The sequence below is a fragment of the Thermobia domestica genome, chromosome 4, assembly GCF_964235325.1.
Source record: "Thermobia domestica chromosome 4, izTheDome1.hap1.1, whole genome shotgun sequence".
NCBI classification, from domain to species: Eukaryota; Metazoa; Arthropoda; class Insecta; order Zygentoma; family Lepismatidae; genus Thermobia; species Thermobia domestica.
In genome coordinates, this window is record NC_137457.1 from 260,694,769 (window position 1) to 260,715,476 (window position 20,708).

At 36.5% G+C, this 20,708-nt stretch overlaps 1 protein-coding gene across 2 annotated transcripts in view; it reads right to left on the minus strand.

Moving 5' to 3' along the window:
• Nucleotides 1–20,708, minus strand: part of LOC145684031 (uncharacterized) — a 40,440-nt gene that overhangs the window by 10,607 nt on the left and 9,125 nt on the right. The window contains exons 2-4 of one of the 2 annotated variants that reach the window (XM_081755847.1): nucleotides 19,733–19,861; nucleotides 10,439–10,742; nucleotides 2,060–2,191 (exon numbers count right to left, since the gene is read on the minus strand). In XM_081755847.1, coding sequence (XP_081611973.1) covers nucleotides 2,060–2,191; nucleotides 10,439–10,742; nucleotides 19,733–19,832 — 536 coding nt within the window. In that variant the 5' untranslated portion in view covers nucleotides 19,833–19,861. Of the gene's footprint in view, nucleotides 1–2,059; nucleotides 2,192–10,438; nucleotides 10,743–12,648; nucleotides 12,744–19,732; nucleotides 19,862–20,708 lie in introns of those variants that run through there. The other variant, XM_081755848.1, reaches the window with a different exon arrangement.

Below are 20,708 nucleotides of genomic sequence, written 5' to 3' on the forward strand. Positions count from 1 at the left end.
TCATTGCAATGGAGAGGTTGTTGAAGCTAATATTGAAAAGATTATCACGTTTATGAATAAAGAAAATCTAATTAAAGCGTGCTCATGGTTCAGAAGTCGAATCAAGTATATTATTGCATCAAATGAAGATTTTTAAAAACAATTTAAAGAATAATGACTATATTTATGTTTGAATAAAGAATAATATGGTTCAAAATAGAACAGTCTACTTTTCTGTATGTTGTTTATTTTTACAGATTTCTCTTAATTTATGCTGCGCATCCTGTATACAGAAGACTGTTTCATCCCTATGGTAGCAATTTGCAGTCGCCACCAGAGGCGCTAGTTTCGCGTCAGCGTCGTCACGTACGCAGTACGGAGTAGCCAGACACTTGTGTACAAGCCATGCAGAGGAGAGATGTGTGTGATCAGAATGGCGCCGAAAATCAACCCTTTTTATGAGGGCTATATCCTAGCACTTTCTGATATAGGCTACAACTATCGCCGAATAAGAACACAGTGCAAGAGGAAAGGTTTCACAGTGTCAGATAAGGGAATTAATGCAGCCATCCATCGCAATGCAAACCCAGAGCAAACCATTGCCATGCGTCGTCAAAAGGGGCAAAAGAAGCAACCGGCTCCACAACGCAGTCAAGACGTCATTGCCAAGGTCCGCCGGTTTGTGACCCAGGAGAATCCACTCAATCAACGTGACATAGCGTGGCGAGTTGAACGGTCAACTGCAACTGTACACCGAATCATACGCGACAATTTGGGACTAAGAAGTGCACGCAAGCGGCGCGTTCATGTTCTGAAGCCAACGCACATCGCAGAACGGCGGGTGGCATGCAAAAGGCTGTATGAAGGTTACCTGGCAGGTGACAAATGGCGTTATGTGATCAGCTTGGATGAAGCATGGGTCTATTTGACACGATTCCAGTAGATGCGTGCAATTTACTATCGCCACAGTGATGGAACTGATCATACAAAGTGGGTTCGCTCCTGCAAGGAGAGTTTTCCAAAGGGATTTATGGTAGTGACGGGTTTCTGTGCAAAAGGAAAGCTTCCGATACACCGGGTGTCATCAAATGTCAAGGTGGATGCAGCGTATTATATCGAGCATGTACTGGAACCCATCTATCGCCAACATTCCCCAGCTGTGTATGGCAATGACACTGACAGAGTGTTCATCCACCAGGACAAGGCCAGCAGCCATACTGCCAAACGAACGGTGGCCTACATGACACGTATGGAACAGGAGACAGGTGTAACGGCTATCTCATTTTGAGACATCCCCGTCAAGTCACCAGATGCATCCTCTATGGACTTCTGTGCTTTCGGTCTTCTCAAACGGTACATCAATCAGCGTCGTCCGACCACACTTGGTGGCCTTTGGGAAGTGTGCAAGGAGGAGTGGGCGAAATTGGATCAGGCAGTGCTCAATAGAGGTCTTCTTAAGTGGAAACTACGATCTCGTGCAATCATTCACCAACGGGGCTCTCACATCGAACATGATCGCTGGTGGAAACGAGGTTTTACGCCCTAGGGCACGGGTCTGTAATCCACCACCATAAGGCTGAAACAACCTTCTGTATATATATATCAGATGTGAGAAAAATGTAAATCTGGTTTTCCCTCAATGGTTTTATAAAAATACCGGAATCTTCTCCTATAGTATAGCATGATAGAGCTTTTTCTATTTCAAGTGTGCCCTCCGTAAATAGGTGAACCATACTTCTGCCCTACCCCGTTTTACGGAGGAAACCTCTTAGCTTTGGGGAAAAGAACTCTTGTCTGCATCCAACTATTAAAGGATCTCGGCCACAGCAACTTGTGTCTCCTCTTTCGAGGGAGATACGCGTAAACATATTTACATCGACAGCAGCGCCATCAGGTAGCACACTTGAAATAGAAAGGATCTAGTAAAATTCTTCTGAACAGGAGAAGTTACTTATGCGTATATACTACAGTATATTCAGTAAGATTATTTTACAATGAAAAATAGAATTTTACGTCCTAAGCTATTCTATAAGTATTAGTGCTTTTCCAAATCTTACCGTCCATGATTAGAAACACTTACCCTATTAATCTAAGAGCGTAGCTTATGATTGGTTGGTTGGTAGCTATATTGTCTACTTCACATATTAATCTCTTTCGGCAGGACTCATTGTTAATATCCAAAACATTGAATCCTAAGTCCACAAAGTCGATGCTGTAAAGAAAGAAAAGCATAAAGATAAATAAATGAATATAAATATAGGCGCCGATTTAAAATATCTTGTTCTCATCCTTTCTTAATATCTATGTCCACATCCACACTAGGTTTGTAGCCAGAATACTTAGACAGGGGGAGGAGAGCAAGGTTTCCTCTCATATTCGTGACTGCATACTGTTTGGCCATATATTTATCTACTCTAACAACTCAAAGTTTCAGAATGGCTCGGACATCTGACCTCTACCTAGTTGCGAGTCTGATTCTCACCTGCATCCACAACAACGAGATAATATATATATATATATATATATATATATATATATATATATATATATATATATATATATATATATATATATATATATATATATATATATACAAGGCCTATCGGAAAAGTATCTGACCGTGGTTCCGGAAAACCAATACATTCACGTGGCGTATTTTTTGTCCTAATCCCCTTTAAATTAGTAACCACCTACTTCCACGCACCGTGTTTGCTAGCCTTTCCACTGCTACAAACAGCCTTTTAACCCCTCATTTGAAAGTGCTACGAGAACAGCCATCGCGTTGCACTGGGTCTCTCCTCGGGAAGTTTCTGTCTGGTACCTTTTGATTTTCGTAAACTGACATAAGTCTCGCAATTCTGTACCCGGAGAGTAGTGAGCTTGACGAAACATCAAAATCTTGTGCTGTGCTGAAAAGGACAAGAATATGAGCTGCATGAATGGAATACATCCTGGTGCAGACTTCGGGACTCTGAGTTCCACAGGTCTGATCATTTCGAACAAAGATCGACATGTAAAGATGAAAAATGTTCTTTCGCTACGTACTCATTACCCACATTGACACGGCACTTCAGAACACAATCAACATTGGTTTCATTTTGCTACGTATCTAGCGACCTTCTCTGGGTATTCACGAGCTTTGTCGGCCTTGGCGAGGTCGATTTTTGGTAATAGAACGCAAACATCGCACGGAGCATCTTTGGTAACTAGTCTCGACAAGTCCAAGATACGGACCAAAAGTTTTAAAACATTGACTATAGTTGAATCGCTGATTTGAGAAACGCCATAAGTCATGCAAACTATATTTTACAAGAGATGTAAAAACGTTACACACAGAGTTTATTTATTTAAAGTGACTGCTCTCACGGCCACTTAGCCGGATTATCGCTGCTGTTGAAACAGCTGTTACATCGAGAAATAAATCTACAAAAAAATATTGAATATATTTCACTTAAGACATTACTCAACCCAACACAAGGATCAGGAAAATATTAGCATAGGTTAGGGTAGAATAGGTTAAGTTAGGTTTACATTTTCAACACATTATTGCTATGAAAGGGAAACCTATGGTATATTTCACGAGTATTGTACAAAACACCACACGTACATGTACAATATATTACATTAAAACATCTCTATGGTAAGTGTGCAATGTTTCAGATTAGTTATTATCTCGAAAACATACGCGTTCAGCCGTTTTCAACAAGAACAAGAAGATCAACAAGACATGATTGCTTATAGTAATATGGCCACCATGCCTTGAAATTGAGAATACTGGCCGTTACAACCATGTGCACAGTAAATTTCTTTCCCAGCTCAAAGATCAAACGAATAATTTCTAGTGGTACATAAAACCGATCGTGACGTTGTAGGGTCTGTTTAATAGCCTATACCGAAATCCCCATCGCTAGAAATAAAGTAATGGCCTCGAATGGGAAAATAATGGTGAATTTCGTGAAAACGTTTATTCGAAACTAGAGATAAACACATTCTAATGAGAGTGTGGTTGCGGTTTTGTCCACCACATCCGTCACTAAACCAGTGGAGCTCTGTGATTGTCTGTGGTGTCTCATTCTGAGTATACTCGGTACGGAAAGTGCATACTTTGTATGGCAACTTCTTGCCTGTCTTCGTGATAGAGATAAATCATGGAGGAATTATCTTATAAATTATGAATACAGAAAATATTCACGTCCAACTGCCGCCAATAAAACCTGTCATGTTCAGGAATTTTTGGTAGGTTGATCACCTGCATAAAGTCAAACGCTATGCCCATTAAGTGCTCATGATTCCGACATCTGTCCTTGATTTCAGTCGTATTAATTTTGTTCCTAATGGATTGGTCTGGGTCATCCGTTGAGTTGAGAAATGTCATAAGTCAATGACTTGTGACGTTTCTCAACTCACAGACAATTGTTGTAGGTCGATAGTGCACGAACTACTAGTGCGACTTCTGTCACTTCACAACCCAACGGTATAATTATCTTTCAAGAATCAAAGCTACATGTGAACTCATTCCCGGCCAATGAGTGACTTATGACGTTTCTCAAATCAACGATTCAGTTGACATTCGCTATTTAGGGAAATTTTCTTTCCGTCGACAAAAGTCAACTTGTGGTTATGATTTTTAGATATTTTTAAAAATGTTATTAAGCATGTACTTTTTGCGGACTGCACTTACTGGCAACTTCAAATGTTACGTATATTTTCCACATGTACTTTAAAAAATATATGATGACAATATAATCACAAAATTAAAGTAACCTATATTACATATATAAATGGTGACATGATAGTGGATTTAAAAAAGGTGAATAGGATGCGAAATAATTCAATCACTCATACTCTCACTCAATCAGTCACTCATTAATTCAATCTTTCCTATTCTGAAAATCCGAAATCCGAAAACATTTGCACATATGTAGCGTGCTAGAGCTGTGTAGTACTTTTTCACTAGAAGAAAATGTTACCTAAAATCTTACATAATCCTGCTATAAGTTTAATCAATTGTGTGAACAAGGCAGTTGGGATTATAATGGCCGTTTGGCCTTAATTTAAGTGTTTTGATGAAGAAATGACAAGACAGAGCTATTATACAGACCAGCCGAATTGACGTTCGGCCTTGAGAGTTGCTCTCAAATCAACCAATCCGCGTACAGTGACCTTGCCAGGACAATGATGTGGATCGACATATTATATCTTGTAGTGAACGACAATTTTGTCAACTTATCATAATTTTCGATAGCTGAAAGTAAACTTCTTGCCGGAAATTTGCCAATAGAATATCTTGAGTTCATCGGTTCACTCCAAACAAGAAATGGACTGTCGCGTACTTTAGTAATGTTCTGTAGTTGAAGAAATTTATCTATCGAAGGATATATAAAACAAGTATCACTGTCACGTGTACACCACATGAAGGAATTTAGTTTATATAGAGCAATATTTTCTTAATTTATATAGAAACCGAAAAAGGTAGTGCATTTCTACCACTTCCGGTTTTAATACAAAGATTAGAGTCAAGATTGAGCATGTTCTTGGGACGCTTAATTTATTGCAGAAAATATCTTGTCACTATTTATTACAGTTTTTATTCTGCGGAGGTTACCATTAAAGTAAAAAGTGGTTTATTTTTGCCACTTCCGGTTTTAATAGAGAATTTAGAATCAAAATGGGGCATATTTTCTTGGGACGCTTAATTGATTGCAGCAAACTGCTTCTCGCTATCTATCACCTAACGTCAACGTCAATATTTCTGTTAAAGAATTTTGCAAGTCATGGAAAACTAAATTGATAAATTTGCTTGAGAAAAAAGAACAGTCACGTATAACGATAAGTAGTGCCATTGGCTACAAGTGCCCGTATATTAGCGCCAGGTAATTTATGTAATTAGAAGATGAACAAATATATTCTGTTAAATATAGAGTTTAATTCAAGGATGTTATAAATAGAGGATCTGCAGGACTAGCTCAGGAGAGTAATGCTCCCGGAAGCAGGAACGAAAAACACAGTTCTGATTGGTTGGCGTTATCCATTTCTTGCCACATTGCATCCAAATAGCAGAAATCAAACGATTGCTGCTGTCGGTCTTCGTGGCTAGCGCGATATGATAGTAAAAAAAATCTCTTTTGGCGTGAGTTCAAACCCGGCCCAACGAAAGTTTATTTTTTTACATTTTAATAACACTTTTTGAATTAAAATAATATGAAAATAATACTCAAAAAAGTGATTTACTTACTTTTGTGCAGATAAGTAGTAGTAGTAGGAACGAGTTAGAAGCCCTACAGGGCTCGTTTTGTTCCCCTTGTACTCCATGATATAAATTTTGTGACCAACTTAAAACAACTGGCTAGGATAGCGTGTAAAACAGCTGGATAGAGTAGCGCACGAAAAAAAAATGTGCTTGCGGGAGCATTACTCTCCCGAGCGGGTCGTGGATCTGCCCATACGTATCTTCATCTTACTAAATCGATGAAGCCAAAATCAACCGAGCATCGGCACGTCTGATTGGCTATTCTTGTTTCCGACATCGTCTGATTGGCTACTTTCGTTTCCGCCATGTTTGTTGGCTAAAAACATTGTGATCCTTTTGAGCAGAGTGGGCAGAGTAGGGGTGGCGTTATTGTTAGGGCAGATCCTTTATTTATAAGATCCTTGATTTAATTGTTGAAATTGAATGTTACGTAAAACCAAGTATAATATCTAAATTAGATATCTAATTTAAATGTGTTTACAATTGGAATATAAAATAAATAAATTAGTTAAATCTCAAACTGTGTTAGCACGTTTAGTGTTATAAAATAGTGGACTTGGGAGAATAATATATAACGAAAACTACAGTTATATAAAAATGGTACCGTAACCAAGGGATTGTTTACAGTATTGATTCGAAGTTAAGTAGAATTATACACATTCAGATTTTGTAATGGATAACACAGATTCAAATAACTTACATCACGGATTACCATCTACTAAGAAATAAAAAAAAGAATGTATATCAATATGGATGTCAGAGATCGAGTGTCGTCCACCGACAGTGAAGAATCACAAATATTATCAGTAGGATCTAATGTCTCAACATGTACTCACACGGATTGTTATTTTCAAAACATCTTCCAATGTTTATAACTTGATTTCTCAGCTAAGTAGTTTGAAAAATGAAATGAACGATAACTTGAGTACACAACTTAATAGTAAATTTAGAAGATTAGAGGAGTACATAGACGAGAGAATTAGTCAATCAAATAATCAATTGGAAGAACGTTGATTAATTAATTGATTTTGAGTTTTACGTCCCGTTCAGCAGCGAGGCTATATGAGACGTGGACCTACTGATTAACGTGGAATCCGAACCACATGAGCTCCCGCCGGGAATCGAACCCGGGTCTCCCACGCCAAAGGCGCGTACGCTAACCGCTTAGCCACGAAGGAGCTCAATTGGAAGAACGTGTATTCCGTAAATTAAAAAAAACACACACACACACAACAGACCTGTCAGCAAGATGTGGGAAATTTCAAGGAAATTATTAACGAAATTCAACAGCAAGTTGAATATAATCGCAACCATATGCAAGATTTGCGAAATGAAGTAGAAATTGTCAGGAATCAGAAACATACACAAAGAACATATGTGTCAGCCACAAATAATCAAGTCGAAGGTGATGTGCCCTTTCATGGGAATAATGATCAACGGGTAGTAGTAGAAGCGTCTGATTCTGTCCAGGAATCTAGCCTTCAGGTCTCAAACCCAGAAAGAACGAGTAAAAATAACGGATGCGCCCTGGTGAAGGATATACAGCAAATTGAGAGCGAAGATCAAACTAGTAGCGACAGTGACCGAGGGTCGAAGCGAAGAATTAGACACAGGAAGTATAATTACAAAGTTCATCACAGTAACTCTAATAAGAAGAATATTCATTTACGCTTAAAATTAAGTGATATTAATTCATTTACTAAATTTAATGGAGCAGTAGATGATATCCCAGTGAGCTCATTTCTAGAAAAATTTGAGACTGAATGTGATGTAATAGAACTAAGTAAGGATAAATATCTTAAAGTTATCCCACATATTCTTACGCCACCTAGTTCCACTTGGTTCGATTCCGTAAAAAGTACACTACATTCGTACGAAGATTTCAAGTTAGCATTTTTGTGTAATTTTGCAAATGATTATGTGTTAGCGAATAAAGATGCTGACATAAGAAACCGAAACTACGATCCCAAGATTGACAAAAGTATCACTGATTTTGTTGTGTCTGTATATAATAATTTAAAGCTAATTAACCGGCATCAACCTGATTCAAGAATTATCGCATCTATCCGCGTGTTGTTACCATTTACATTACACCAAATGCCGTTGACTAATCAATGTATGAGTTTTAGTCACCTCTTATTAATAGTGTAGATATATGAAAGCATGTTGGTGCACAATAATAACTTCTCTAGGAATCAGCATGCGAATAACAAGGTGAAAGGGCAATCTAATTTTACCTTACGTAACATTAAAGTTGCTAGTTTGGATAACTCTTCGAATAATTCTGGGTGCGGAAGTAATGTTGGATCAATGCGGGATCATGGTAACATTAAAACTAATGCGTCTTCATGATTCAGGAAGAAATAATATGATACATAATAATAAAAATGAAACTATTGCTAAAGTTTTAGAAAATATTCATTCAAATCAATATATATATACCAGTGCGTAATTGTTCTTGGAATTTTGCTGATAATATTGAAGATGAACATATAAACAACGACTTGGTATTTTTGAAATCGTATAGTACTACCCGAATACAAATTATGGTAAAATTTACTTATACACAAGCGTTAATTGACACTGGAGCCTCTGTGTCATTGTTGTCATATTCATTTTGGCTAGATTTAACGAAGGATATTTCTAATCGTACCCTACAAAAGGCCGATAATTTGTTTCTTGTTGACTATACTGGTAAACATAAAAAAGAGTCAAAGGAAAAACACAAATAATTGTCACGTTCGTTGCAAAGTTTGGATCTTAATATCTCTATCTTAGTAATTTCTGAATTAAAAGCGAATTTATTATTGGGCTTAGATTTTCTTACACAATTAAATGCAATTTTAAATTTCAAGAATAAGACAGTTTCAGTTCATATGTTAACAGATAAGGTTAAGATTATTCTGGACTTAATTCCAGAAACAGAGAATATTAAAGGTTCAGCTTATTGATGACGGTAATGTTATAGACACATGTATTTCTTGCAGAAGGTAATCCAGGAAACAATAACTCTGGATTTACAGGAGATAATATAATAAATAATGATACAAGTATAAACCTAACAGACAATCAAGATTTTTCATTTTATGAAACTGTTGACAAAATTGCAAAATCTTCATGTATGAAATATTCTCATTTTGTTCCCAAATTTAAAGGTATCCTTATCAAACATCAAAAGGTATTTCCTAACCTACCGGGATGTTGTAAAGATTTCTCATACTCTATTCAAGTTGAGACTGAACATCCGATTGTTACCAGATCCTATCTTATACCTTAAAAATATAAAGAACAATTTCGAAGGCAAATTCAAGAGATGTTAGATAACAGAATAATACGTCCATCTCAAAGTACACATTTGAATCCAATCGTACCTGAGAAGGATGGAAAACGTCTCCGTATAGTTTTAGATCTCAGAAAGTTAAACAAATAGATCAAATTACAAATTAGGTATCCTCATATTAACGAAATACTGAGCTTGTTGCAGGGAAACTCTGTATTTGGAAATCTTGACTTGGTATCAGCATATAATCAGATATTATTAGATGAAAACTCAAGACAGCATACTGCATTCTCTTTCGAAGATCAGTTGTAAGAGTTTAATCGAGTTGTATTTCGCTTAAATAATGGAACTGCTACGTTAGTCACATGGTTAAATCAAGTATTAGGACGAGACATGAGATCCAATGTGATAAACTATGCTGATGACATTTTAATAATGGGCAAAACACCAAATGAGTATTTGATATGTTTGGATGTCGTGTTAGAACGTTTAGAAAAGGCTGGCTTGACCATTAATTTAGAAAAATCAGTATTTTTTAAAGATTCTATTGAATTTCGGGGTATACTACTAATTCAAATGGGACATGTTCCTCTGAAGCAAAGGTTCAAGCTATCAAGGATTTGCCTGAACCTACTAATTTGAAAGAGACAAGTCAGGCTCTAGGACTATTCAATTGGTTTGTAAAGCTATACCACACTTCGCTGAAATTGCAGAGCCCTTATTTAGTATTAATAGAAAAGGGACTCCGTGGCGAAGAATGCAACACAAAACAGCAGATATACGGTTATTCCATAACACCTTTATTTCCTCTACATATAGATCTAGATGAGGGGGTAAATGCTATTAAAACATAAAATAATCATAATATTCCTTCTAGTTGAGTTTTTACAATATATATGGTAAATAATACTTAAAGATTTTGCACTTACCTTCGGAGGATTTTATGGAAGAAGTTGACATCGTTTGCCTTAGCAGATCTGGCATAGTGAGGTGCACCGTAAGATGACGAACTTGGAGGTCCATAGGAATCGTAAGGTCCTCCACCACCACCACCACCGTAAGTATGGTCGAATCCTCCTCCACCACAATCGAAGCCAAGAGCGTGTCCACCAAAGCCAGAACCAAAAAATTTCCCCACAATCAGAAGGACTACTCCGACTGCCACTAACAGAAATACCACCTTCAATTTAACTGCAAATAGTGTTGCCAGCGAACTGTAACCAATCTTCGGAACTGAAAGGAGTAAATATGCACATGTTCACATTAAGCGTGTATGTGATTCAATGGGTACTGACTGAATAATGCACACTAAAAGGTCTACTTTTCTTACAGAAGTAATATAATACGCTTTCATGCTTTCCTTAGGGCCTTCACTACGCTTCTACATGCTAATACACGTCCCTTAGCGGCTGGTTGCAAAAACAATAATTGTAAACAATGCGACAATTATAGAAAGTTGATAGAGATCTGTGATGATATCCGCATCAATATTGCTTTTTGAGGACATAAATATATTCTTTGCGGATAGTGAGTAAATATATGGGTGTTCGACCAAAGATGAACCCTCGTGATTATTTTTCGAAACACCAGGGGCGTAAATAAGGGCCCTGCAGACCCCACATTGTGGGGAGCCACAAGCTATTAGGGAGTCCCAAATCGTGAAGTAGAACGTAGAGCAGTGGCCCCACTCCATACTGTCTGAGGGGGGAGGGGAGGCAAGCCTTCAGTTATGACAATGCAAAGTACTATTAATTATTGGGCTTTTGATTTTATTTTATTTTGGGTTTAGCGTCCTTTTCAGCGAAGAGACCATATGAGACTTGGACCTACAGCATAACGTGCGATCTGAACCACATGAGCTGCCGCCGGGAATCGAACCTGCGAATCTCACGCCAAAGGCGTGATCGCTAACCGCTTAACCACGAGGAAGCTCTATTGGGCTTTTGTATCAAAGCTTGATTAGACTTTTCGGACAAATTGACCACCAAAGCATTTTTTCTTTGCTTTTAAAACCCTATAGTAAATGCGAAGTACTAACGTAATTTTGTGCGAGTTCGTTTTGTCCAAAATATGTTCTCAAAAAGCAATATTGATGCAGATATCTTAATAGACTTGTATGTACTGTCCAAGATTGTCGTATTATTTATTGTAATCAGACTCTAAGGTAGTATATCATCTCTGTAAGGAAAGTAGAGATTTTAGTGTGAGGGAATATAACACACGTCAGAACATATTTTTAATATTATTTGTTTTCATTCCATTTTATATCATCCGTAATCCATCATATAGAATTCACAATATTAAAAGGAAATATTCAGAGAGAGAGAGAAATTTTAATATGTGTCATGTTTAAAGCTACAGAAGTTCTCGTGGTATTTTGGAAAAGTTTTCGGGCAAAGAAAGAGTTTTCGTCATTTTTGTTTTTACACTAAACGTCATTCTTACCCTTCTTACATGTGTCCTTACTTATGTAGAATATTTCACTTCCTTAGAAAAATATGTCAGATTATCCCGTTTACTTTGCGTGCAATCCTCGTTCATACCACAAGTTTCATTACGGAGTTACTTATAACAGTTCAAAGTTGACGGGACTGTGACTTTATTATGACATATTGTATATACGGTACTAAATATCTGAACATCTGCAGATGCGACACTGCTAAGGATGTGATTTCTTATATCCAGGCATACTTCTCAAAACAAACTAGTTAATGTTTACAAAACACTAAACTAGTTTTCAAGACTTTTCATATAGGCCCAATGAGAAAATTAGTGTTTTTCGACAATCATGAGAGCATAAGCTGCATAGTTAGATTTATGGTCTGTATGAAGATACTTGAATTCAATTATAGTTTTGTTCAGTAGCATTTTGCAGATACTATTTGACTAAAGATCTAAATTATTGATACTTTGCAGTATCTTAAATTTATTCATTAAAACTGAACAGTGTGGTTGGGAAGTATAGCGAAGAAACTGATAAATACGTTGAAATCTAGGATCTGGTAAACATTTCTGTAGGAAGTAGAATTAAAAGCCTACATTATATAGTTTTAAAAAATATACTACGCGTTTGATCTTATATGTTCTAACACTATATTCTATTTGTCTGGAAATGATTACGTTCTTTAAGATGTGATACCTTGTATGTCCAATATTTGCGATTTCGATTTTTTTTTGGGGGGGGTCATAAACCTGATGAGAACAACATAATCCACATTCTAGCAAAAGCACATATGTTACGTAATCTATTGCTGAGAAACAATTGATTATAGTGTTGCCTTGCATGCCGATTGTTGGCAATTTAAGATGATACCTTGTGTGGCAGCAAATTCAATGTATTAAAGTCATGTGTGTTGTGATCAGTGCAGCTGTGTCAGCATTTTTTCAATGGATAATGCAATTTTTAGGTCTGAAATATTAATATTATAAATATATAGCCTATAGTGAAGTTTCTTCGTCTCCTGAAAAAGTAAAAAAATCGAACATACGCAGTATCACATCTTAAACACTATTAGTGTTGTTCGAAATACAAAAGTTGAGTTCCCTCATGACTAAGCGGTTAGGGTATGCGCCTTTGGCGTAGGAGACTTGCGTTTGGTTCTCGGTGGACGCTTGTGGTTCGGATCCCAAGTTAAGTTGTAGGTCAATGTCTCATATAGCCTTGTTGCTGAAAAGGATGCTAAACTCAAAATCAAAGCATAGCAAATACAAAAGTTGAAACTAAACGACAGATCTTACAAAATTATCAAAAACGGTACTTCCTCATCTTACCATGTAGACAGGAAAAACAAATCATAGTTTTCCAAACAGATATATTGGAAACAATTGTCGAAGTGAATGGCCTAACCGCGATCTAATAGCCTGGGATACTTCAAAAGACAACATTTATACTCGAAAAAGAATTAAGATGTTGGCGATACTTTAAGATAAATAAATTTACATCGTTGTTTTGTCCGTTATTCGTAGTCCAATAGTCAACTTTTCCATCCTATCTATCTATTAAAATGCTACAATAGCAATTTTGACCGACCGAGCTCCAACCTATAACTTTGGCTTTCAAATCTTTCATTTACGGTTATGTGTGATTTTACGTTTAACAGAGACAAACATTTTAAGTATTTGTACTTTAAATAGTCTAAATTAGTTAAATTTATCTTTTTCATAAAGTTTAGGATATAAAATTATTGTTCAAAGCCTTTGTATTTTAATAAGCCTTCTCTAAAATCAATGCATGCGAATTGTGCTTCCATCTTTCGAGTTCTTTTAAACTATGTTTATATGTTTGTGGCCAATCCTTTCGACAATGAGATCTCGGAAACTACAGGTTCTAGAAAGATGACGTTTTCACTGATCGATTGGAAATTTTGCGTAGATTGTTCAGTTCTAATTGAATATTTTTAAAAAAACATGGACATTATTTCTTTATTACATTTTTTTAGGGTACACTGGAAGCGTTGAAATTTAAAAAAAAAATAAAGCATAATATCCTATGCGTTATACATTCCAACACCAGAATGTTGTATATTGGGGTTATATATGTCTCAGGCGTTTGTTCCATGGCCAAATAATAGTGAGAAAGGAAGGATAACCATTTCCCGAGTCTAAGATACATCTTTATTTTTTGAGTGCTTTGCCCAATGAACACCATATATAACTGACATTATAATTAATTGTATATGTAATGTATTTGCTTATTACATACTGCATGCCAGAAGAAAGAAAACACTGGTCATACATGAATTAGAAACTCCAACCGGAAGTAGGCTCAAATCTTGCAAACGGTGTGAGATATTGAGAAAAAGTAATGGAAAAAATCTCCCCTTTATGATACCCCTTGCTGATCTTTTAAAATCAAGACGTCTTTCACTTGTGTTTGTAAAGGGGCATGCACATATGTTGTGAGCAATGAGAAGGAGATTTATGCTCATATGCGAATGATGCGCTGTGTAGAGAGCGCAGGTTCAGCTAGTTGTATATAAAAGTACCAACGAAGAAATGTTTGAATGAATGAAATAAAGCACTGTAAATACTGCTCTAACTTGCAGTTTTTGTTTTCAAGTTGCACTATTCTATTCTTAATAAATTGAACAATGTGAACATATGATCAAAATTGCAGATAAATTTTTAAATTACCTTATACAAGGTATAAAAAGAACACGATACAGCACATGATGAGGCTGTTAGTTGGTTGGTTTTATTTACGGTTTAACTTCACTTTTCAGTAGCGAGGTTATAAAAGATGTGGTCCTATTTCTTAACGTCGGGTCGAAATGATCAGTAATCGAACCCGAATTTTCCTCAGTGAGACTAAAAAAGAAGCATTTTCTCGTCTGTTATCTAGTCAGAAGAAAGTCAGAAGACTGATTCAAGTCAAAAGGCTGCCAGGATTAACTCTAAATGTCTATTTTTATAGCTTTAATTTTAAAACATCCCATCCCCTTGTTCGGTCCTATTTATAAGTTGTTTTGGTCAAAAACAACAAAGTACTATCATCCAATTTATAATTTTGTATTCAAGTAAATGTGATACAAATGACTATATTATTCATAATTAATATTATTAATATTAATATTCAAAATAATCATGAGAAACTAATAATAACAATACAAGGATGTATCCAAAAGTTCCAGGACAGTGCTCATAAAATGCGAACCACTTGCAATTCACGAGTTTCCCGCTAGGATGTGTTGCGGTGGTGTCTTGTGAGCCAGTGTGTCGAGTAGCGTGGTTTCAAGTCGAAGCGTTTGAATGTTGCACTTGTTTTCGTGTGTATGTTGCATTCGCCGTTTCCGATTTTTCTTATCTCGGCGGTATGACGGAAGTTGAAGAACAAAGGGTGTGCATCAAATTCTGTATGTCATTGGGTAAAACGTTATTACAGGCGATGAGAGCATCGTTTATGCTTATGACCCAGAAACTAAACTGCAGCCTTCTCAATGGGGGAGTCGTGGGTTTCCAAGACCAAAAAGCACGCATGGAAAGAAGCAAACTGAAGACGATCTTCATTTGTTTCTTTGACCAAGAGAGGATCGTACACCGGGAATTTGTCCCACATGGAAACACGGTCAATGCGGACTTCTACTGTGATGTCTTAAGAAGATTGCGTGAAAATGTGCGTCGCAAAACGCCACAGAAATGGCATAACGGTAATCTCATTCTCCACCACGATAACACATCTGCAAACCAGTCCTTTAAAGTGGCGCAGATTTTGGCTAAGAACAACATGAAAGTGGTTCCCCATCCCCCTACTCACCTGGCCTGGCCCCATGTCACTTTTTTTTCTTTTCCCCAAGCTTGAAGCTTCGGATGAAGTGGCGAAGATTCGATACCATTCCAGAAATTCAAGAAGAAATGAAATTAAATGAAATTTTTGAGTTTTACGTTCCACGTTAATGCCGGTTAGGCTAAAGGAGACGGTGATGATGAGAGATGAATGAAATTGTGGAATGAAGAAAGTAGGAGGAAACGGGAGAACCCCGAGAAAACCCACGCACACGGTGTTTGTCCATCACAAAGTTCACTTGGCGGGAGCAGGGTTTGAAACCGGGACCCCATACACCAGAGGTGAACGCTCTACCACTGAGCCACCGCGGCACAGAAATTCAAGAAGAATCGCAGCGAGTACTTGACAATATTCCAAAAAAGGACTTCCAGAAATGCTTCCAAGCATGGCAGAAACGCTGTGACCGCTGTATTAATGCAAAATGGAAGTACTTTGAAGGTGATGGAGGAATTTAGCTTCAGAGGGGAAAAAAAAATACAGATTCAGTCCTGGAACTTTTGGATACACTCTTGTATAAAGTTCAACAAATTTAAACGGAGTAATTGGTTTTTAGAAAATCAAAGTATCAACATTATAAAACATATGAAAGTCCCTGTTTTCTTTATAAATCGGCAATGAAGCACCTTAACGTGATGTTGAATCCGTACACAGTTTTTGTTACAGTGTTCGTAGTTTAAGGGAAATTTCCCTAATCTAGGGAAATTTCGTAGGTAAATGTAGCAAAAGGGGAAAAGGAAATTTTTCGATAAAACGTTGTAAGTCCAGGGAAATTCTCGCCCTGACTGACCAACATAAATACTTAAATATGTCTTTGTTTTACAGAAATAAACCAATATAATAACAATAGTTTGTGTTTAAAGTGTAGTACAATTTGCACCAATTGTTGGTTGGGTGTATTTATGTGTATTTTTTTTAAGTAAAAGTAAAATAAATAGAAGCAAATGAATAAAGCAAATGTTCCACTTCCTTTAACATAAAACTAAATTAATCGTATTACATAACTAATGTCGTATGAATTGGATAGTCAACAAACTAGGAGAAATTTAATAAGAAAAAGAAATTTTTGAATAGGTTGAGAGAAATTTTCTTAAGGAAATCTACGAACACTGCTTTGTTATTTAATCTAATAAGTAATAGGAGAATTTTTTAAAAAAAAATAAACTTGGATTTTAATGATTTCTTCATCAAGCCTAGGTAAAAATACCTCGTTTTGTAAAAAATTAAAGTTTGCGATGCATGACTGTAATATTTAAGGCTAATAATCAAATCAAATTTCAGTAGTATTAAAATTATGACTATACAATGAAAATTCATTTTTTTTAAAAAAGGAATAATAACCTACATTTGAAGAAGAAAAAATGAAATGAAATCTTTAAGTTTTACGTCCCACGTTTATGCCGGTTAGATTAAGGGAGATGGTGATGATGAGAGATGAATGAAATGCTGGAATGAAGAAAGTGGGAGGAAACGGGAGAACCCCGAGAAAACCCACGAGCGCGGTATTTGTCCACCACAAGGTCCACACGACGCGAGCTAGGATCGAACCAGGGACCTCAAGCACCGGAGGTGAACGCTCTACCACTAAGCCACCGCGCCCTCCATTTGCCTTTAAATGCCTATTGACACAAGTTCTACGTGAAGCTTTAAACCTCAATAGATCAGCCCCAAACTAAGCTAGGAAAATAATTTTGGTACCAATATGTTTTTGAAGGACGAAGATTTCCGCCGATATGCATTTTATGTATGGAGGGGTTACCACGGCGGACGGGGGCGGGTAAAGTTCGTATTCGTATGTTTTTTTTAGGCTATTCCGCCCATGTGAGTACACTCATAAAAATTGGTATGTGAAGCAATGAAGTAGTCCACTACATGGCAATAACCTGGATGTGTACTTGTTACTTATATGGGGGAGGGGGGAAAGTTAATAAATTACTTTGAGTCTCAGTATTTTTTTTTAGTAAATTACATTTATTTTCAAGATGGTTTCACGTAAGACAAGATATCTTTTCACTCTAGAAATATAATTCTTGTTGCTGTAAATAATATGTGCAACACAAATGATGTGCTTATAACGTGATACTATGATGGGGTCAAGGGCAAATATCAAATTTTAATGATATATAGTTGTTTTTATAGGGAATTTCGTTCTGAATTTTCATTTCGCTTTGTGTTGCAGTAATGACTTCCATTTTTTCAATATTATTGTCACAAGTAATTTACTTACACATTAGAATAATTTTGTCAGCATAGAGTGACTGAAAGGGTTTGCCAAGGTCCCCCCAAATTTTATTTTTTAAAAATATTTTTTAGAATATTTTGTTTCTTCTTCTTCTTTCTCTTCTACGAATAGCGCAGGAATTGCACAAATGTTACCTCTTTGAAATCTGTATTCGATAATATGCCCAACGACGTATCAATCATGACTCTTGTGATAATTAGGAGGGTCACCAAAGCTCCCAACGTGAGAGTCTATGATTTTGTTCAGATCCCTGGCGGGCCTGGAAAGGTTAAAGGAACATCTAAGGACGTCCGCAAAATTTATTTTCTAAAAGGGGGGTAAAAAGACCGATTATAAGGAGGAGGGGGGCGAAAGACTGACACGCAAGCATGGTCACAAATATCCACACACACTGATGCATGCGTACACATAATATCTACAACATTTAAAACAACGATTATTTACTCACGTTTCCTTATTAACTACAGTAAATAAATTATAATATTATAGTGTTTAAAAAGAATGAACAGATTTCAAACATTTATTTCTTCCAAACTATAAAAGATAGAAACATGATTCGAACCTTACTTGATTAAGAAAAGTTTACAATTTATTGTTAGTAATTATGGTGTGCATTCAATATGAGCACCGTGTGTTACACGACACATGTCAAAACGGTGGCTCATTTCTTGCTCTCTACTTCACGAATCAGTTGTCTCTAGTTATCGAATTCACAGTTTGTATGGCTTCATGTGCAGACGATGTTTTAGAACTCGCCATACCGTTGGTTGAGGAATGTTAAGCTCTTTGCTTGCTCGTGATGAGGATTTCTTTGGGCTCCTTTCATAAAATGTACGAATACGCTCGACATTCTCGTTCGATGTGCGTGGACGTCCCGTGCTTTTTCCTTTGCAGATGCAACCATCTTCTACGAAATTTCGATGCCACTCGTAAATTTGCTTATGATGCGGCGGTTGTTTATTAAATTGACGGCGAAATGCTCGCTGAACTGCAACAATGAACTCAAGTTTTGCCAATTGTAGCACACAAAAAGACTTCTCCTGTGGTGACGCCGCCATTTCACTACAAACAACAAACAACAGCGCCAATGCGGCCGTAATTGGAACTTCTATCCGGGCTGTTTAAATTTTACTGTAAACTTTTCTTAATCAAGTAACGTTCGAATCATGTTTCTATCTTTTGTAGTTCGGAAGAAATAAATGTTTGAAATCTGTTCTTTCTTTTTGAATAATCCTGTATTATGTGAGAGTAAATTAATATGTTTTGATATGTATTTACAAGAACTGCACGCTCGTCGACAATCCAGGGGAGCAACTACTCTTCCTCTCTACCTCCTGCGGGGGCCATGATCACAGCATTAAAATTTTAGTTCATTTCAAAGAAAACCGGAAAATAATTCATTTAAATCAATGGGCTACAGTTAACCTTAATTCTCAATAATTTTGGTTATTTGAAAGTGAAATTTGGTAATTTTTTTCATTCTTTTGAATTGTAATAATATAGAAATTTTCTATTAGAAAAAAAATAAATAAAAATTTAGGCTGAAATACTTGTTTGTTGTTGTGGATTGTGCGGCACGTGCAACAAAGGAAAAAACGCAGTAGGTGATGCATAACATTAAAGAGAGTCGTGGTTGCAGAAACAATAGGTAACTAACAAATTGTATTCTTTTTCCCTTTATTTCTTAGAAACTGCACTCACCAATTTCAGCAACTTTCTCTTCCAAAAGATCGTGATCCATTTTGTCCTTCTTGGCTAACACGAGAGCAAATAACACCGGTAGCAGAAGTAGCCATCTCATTTTGTTGGTTTCTCTTCTCTAGCTTCTTTCTGTAAATTGAAAGTACGTTAGAAAATTGACTTCTACATAACGAGTCTGATGCATGCCGGAATGTATTCTAATGTGAAACTTCCCTTAAGAGTCTTCATCCCGGCGAAATTAAAATACCGCTAATTTTAGAGTAATTATGTGATATCTTCAAAAAAACAAAAGATAATCGAAATGTGGAACAAGAGCGTCCTAGACAATATTATTTTACATGAGAAACCGTTATCACGACTCACTTATCTGCTTTCGATTTCGAGCCATTTTGAAAATCGGCATTTATTTTCACGTTTCTAAACAGCTGAAAACGGAAAGCCACTAGGTGACTTGTGATAACGGTACCTCACGCAAAATAATATTGTCTAGGGCGCTCTTGTTCCATATTTCAATTATCTTTTATCTGTTTGAAGATATCACATAATTACTGTAAAATTGGCGGTATTTTAATTTCGCCGGGATGAAGACTCTTAAAAGACACATTTTTTTAAAATCAAAAGATTCAATATATTTCAGGGCCTTATATCTAAACAGTGGTCAACCCCAAACTATCAGTTAACTCAGCATGATGTGCTTATTCCGTAGAAAATACGAAAACTCGATTTAGGGACCATTCAAAAATTTGTGGCCGCTAACCCAAAAACTCCAATATACCACAATCAAAAATTTTCTTGACGCCTTATATATAGAGAACTACATATAGCGTAGCCAAATCCAAAGTATCACTTAACTCAGTATAATATGCTTATTCCGTTATAAAAAATAAAAAAAAAATTAGGGGCCGTTTAAAAATTTTGTGGCTCCTGATCGAAAAAGTAACTGCTCAATCCGCAATCTTTTGATGCATTTTTTAAA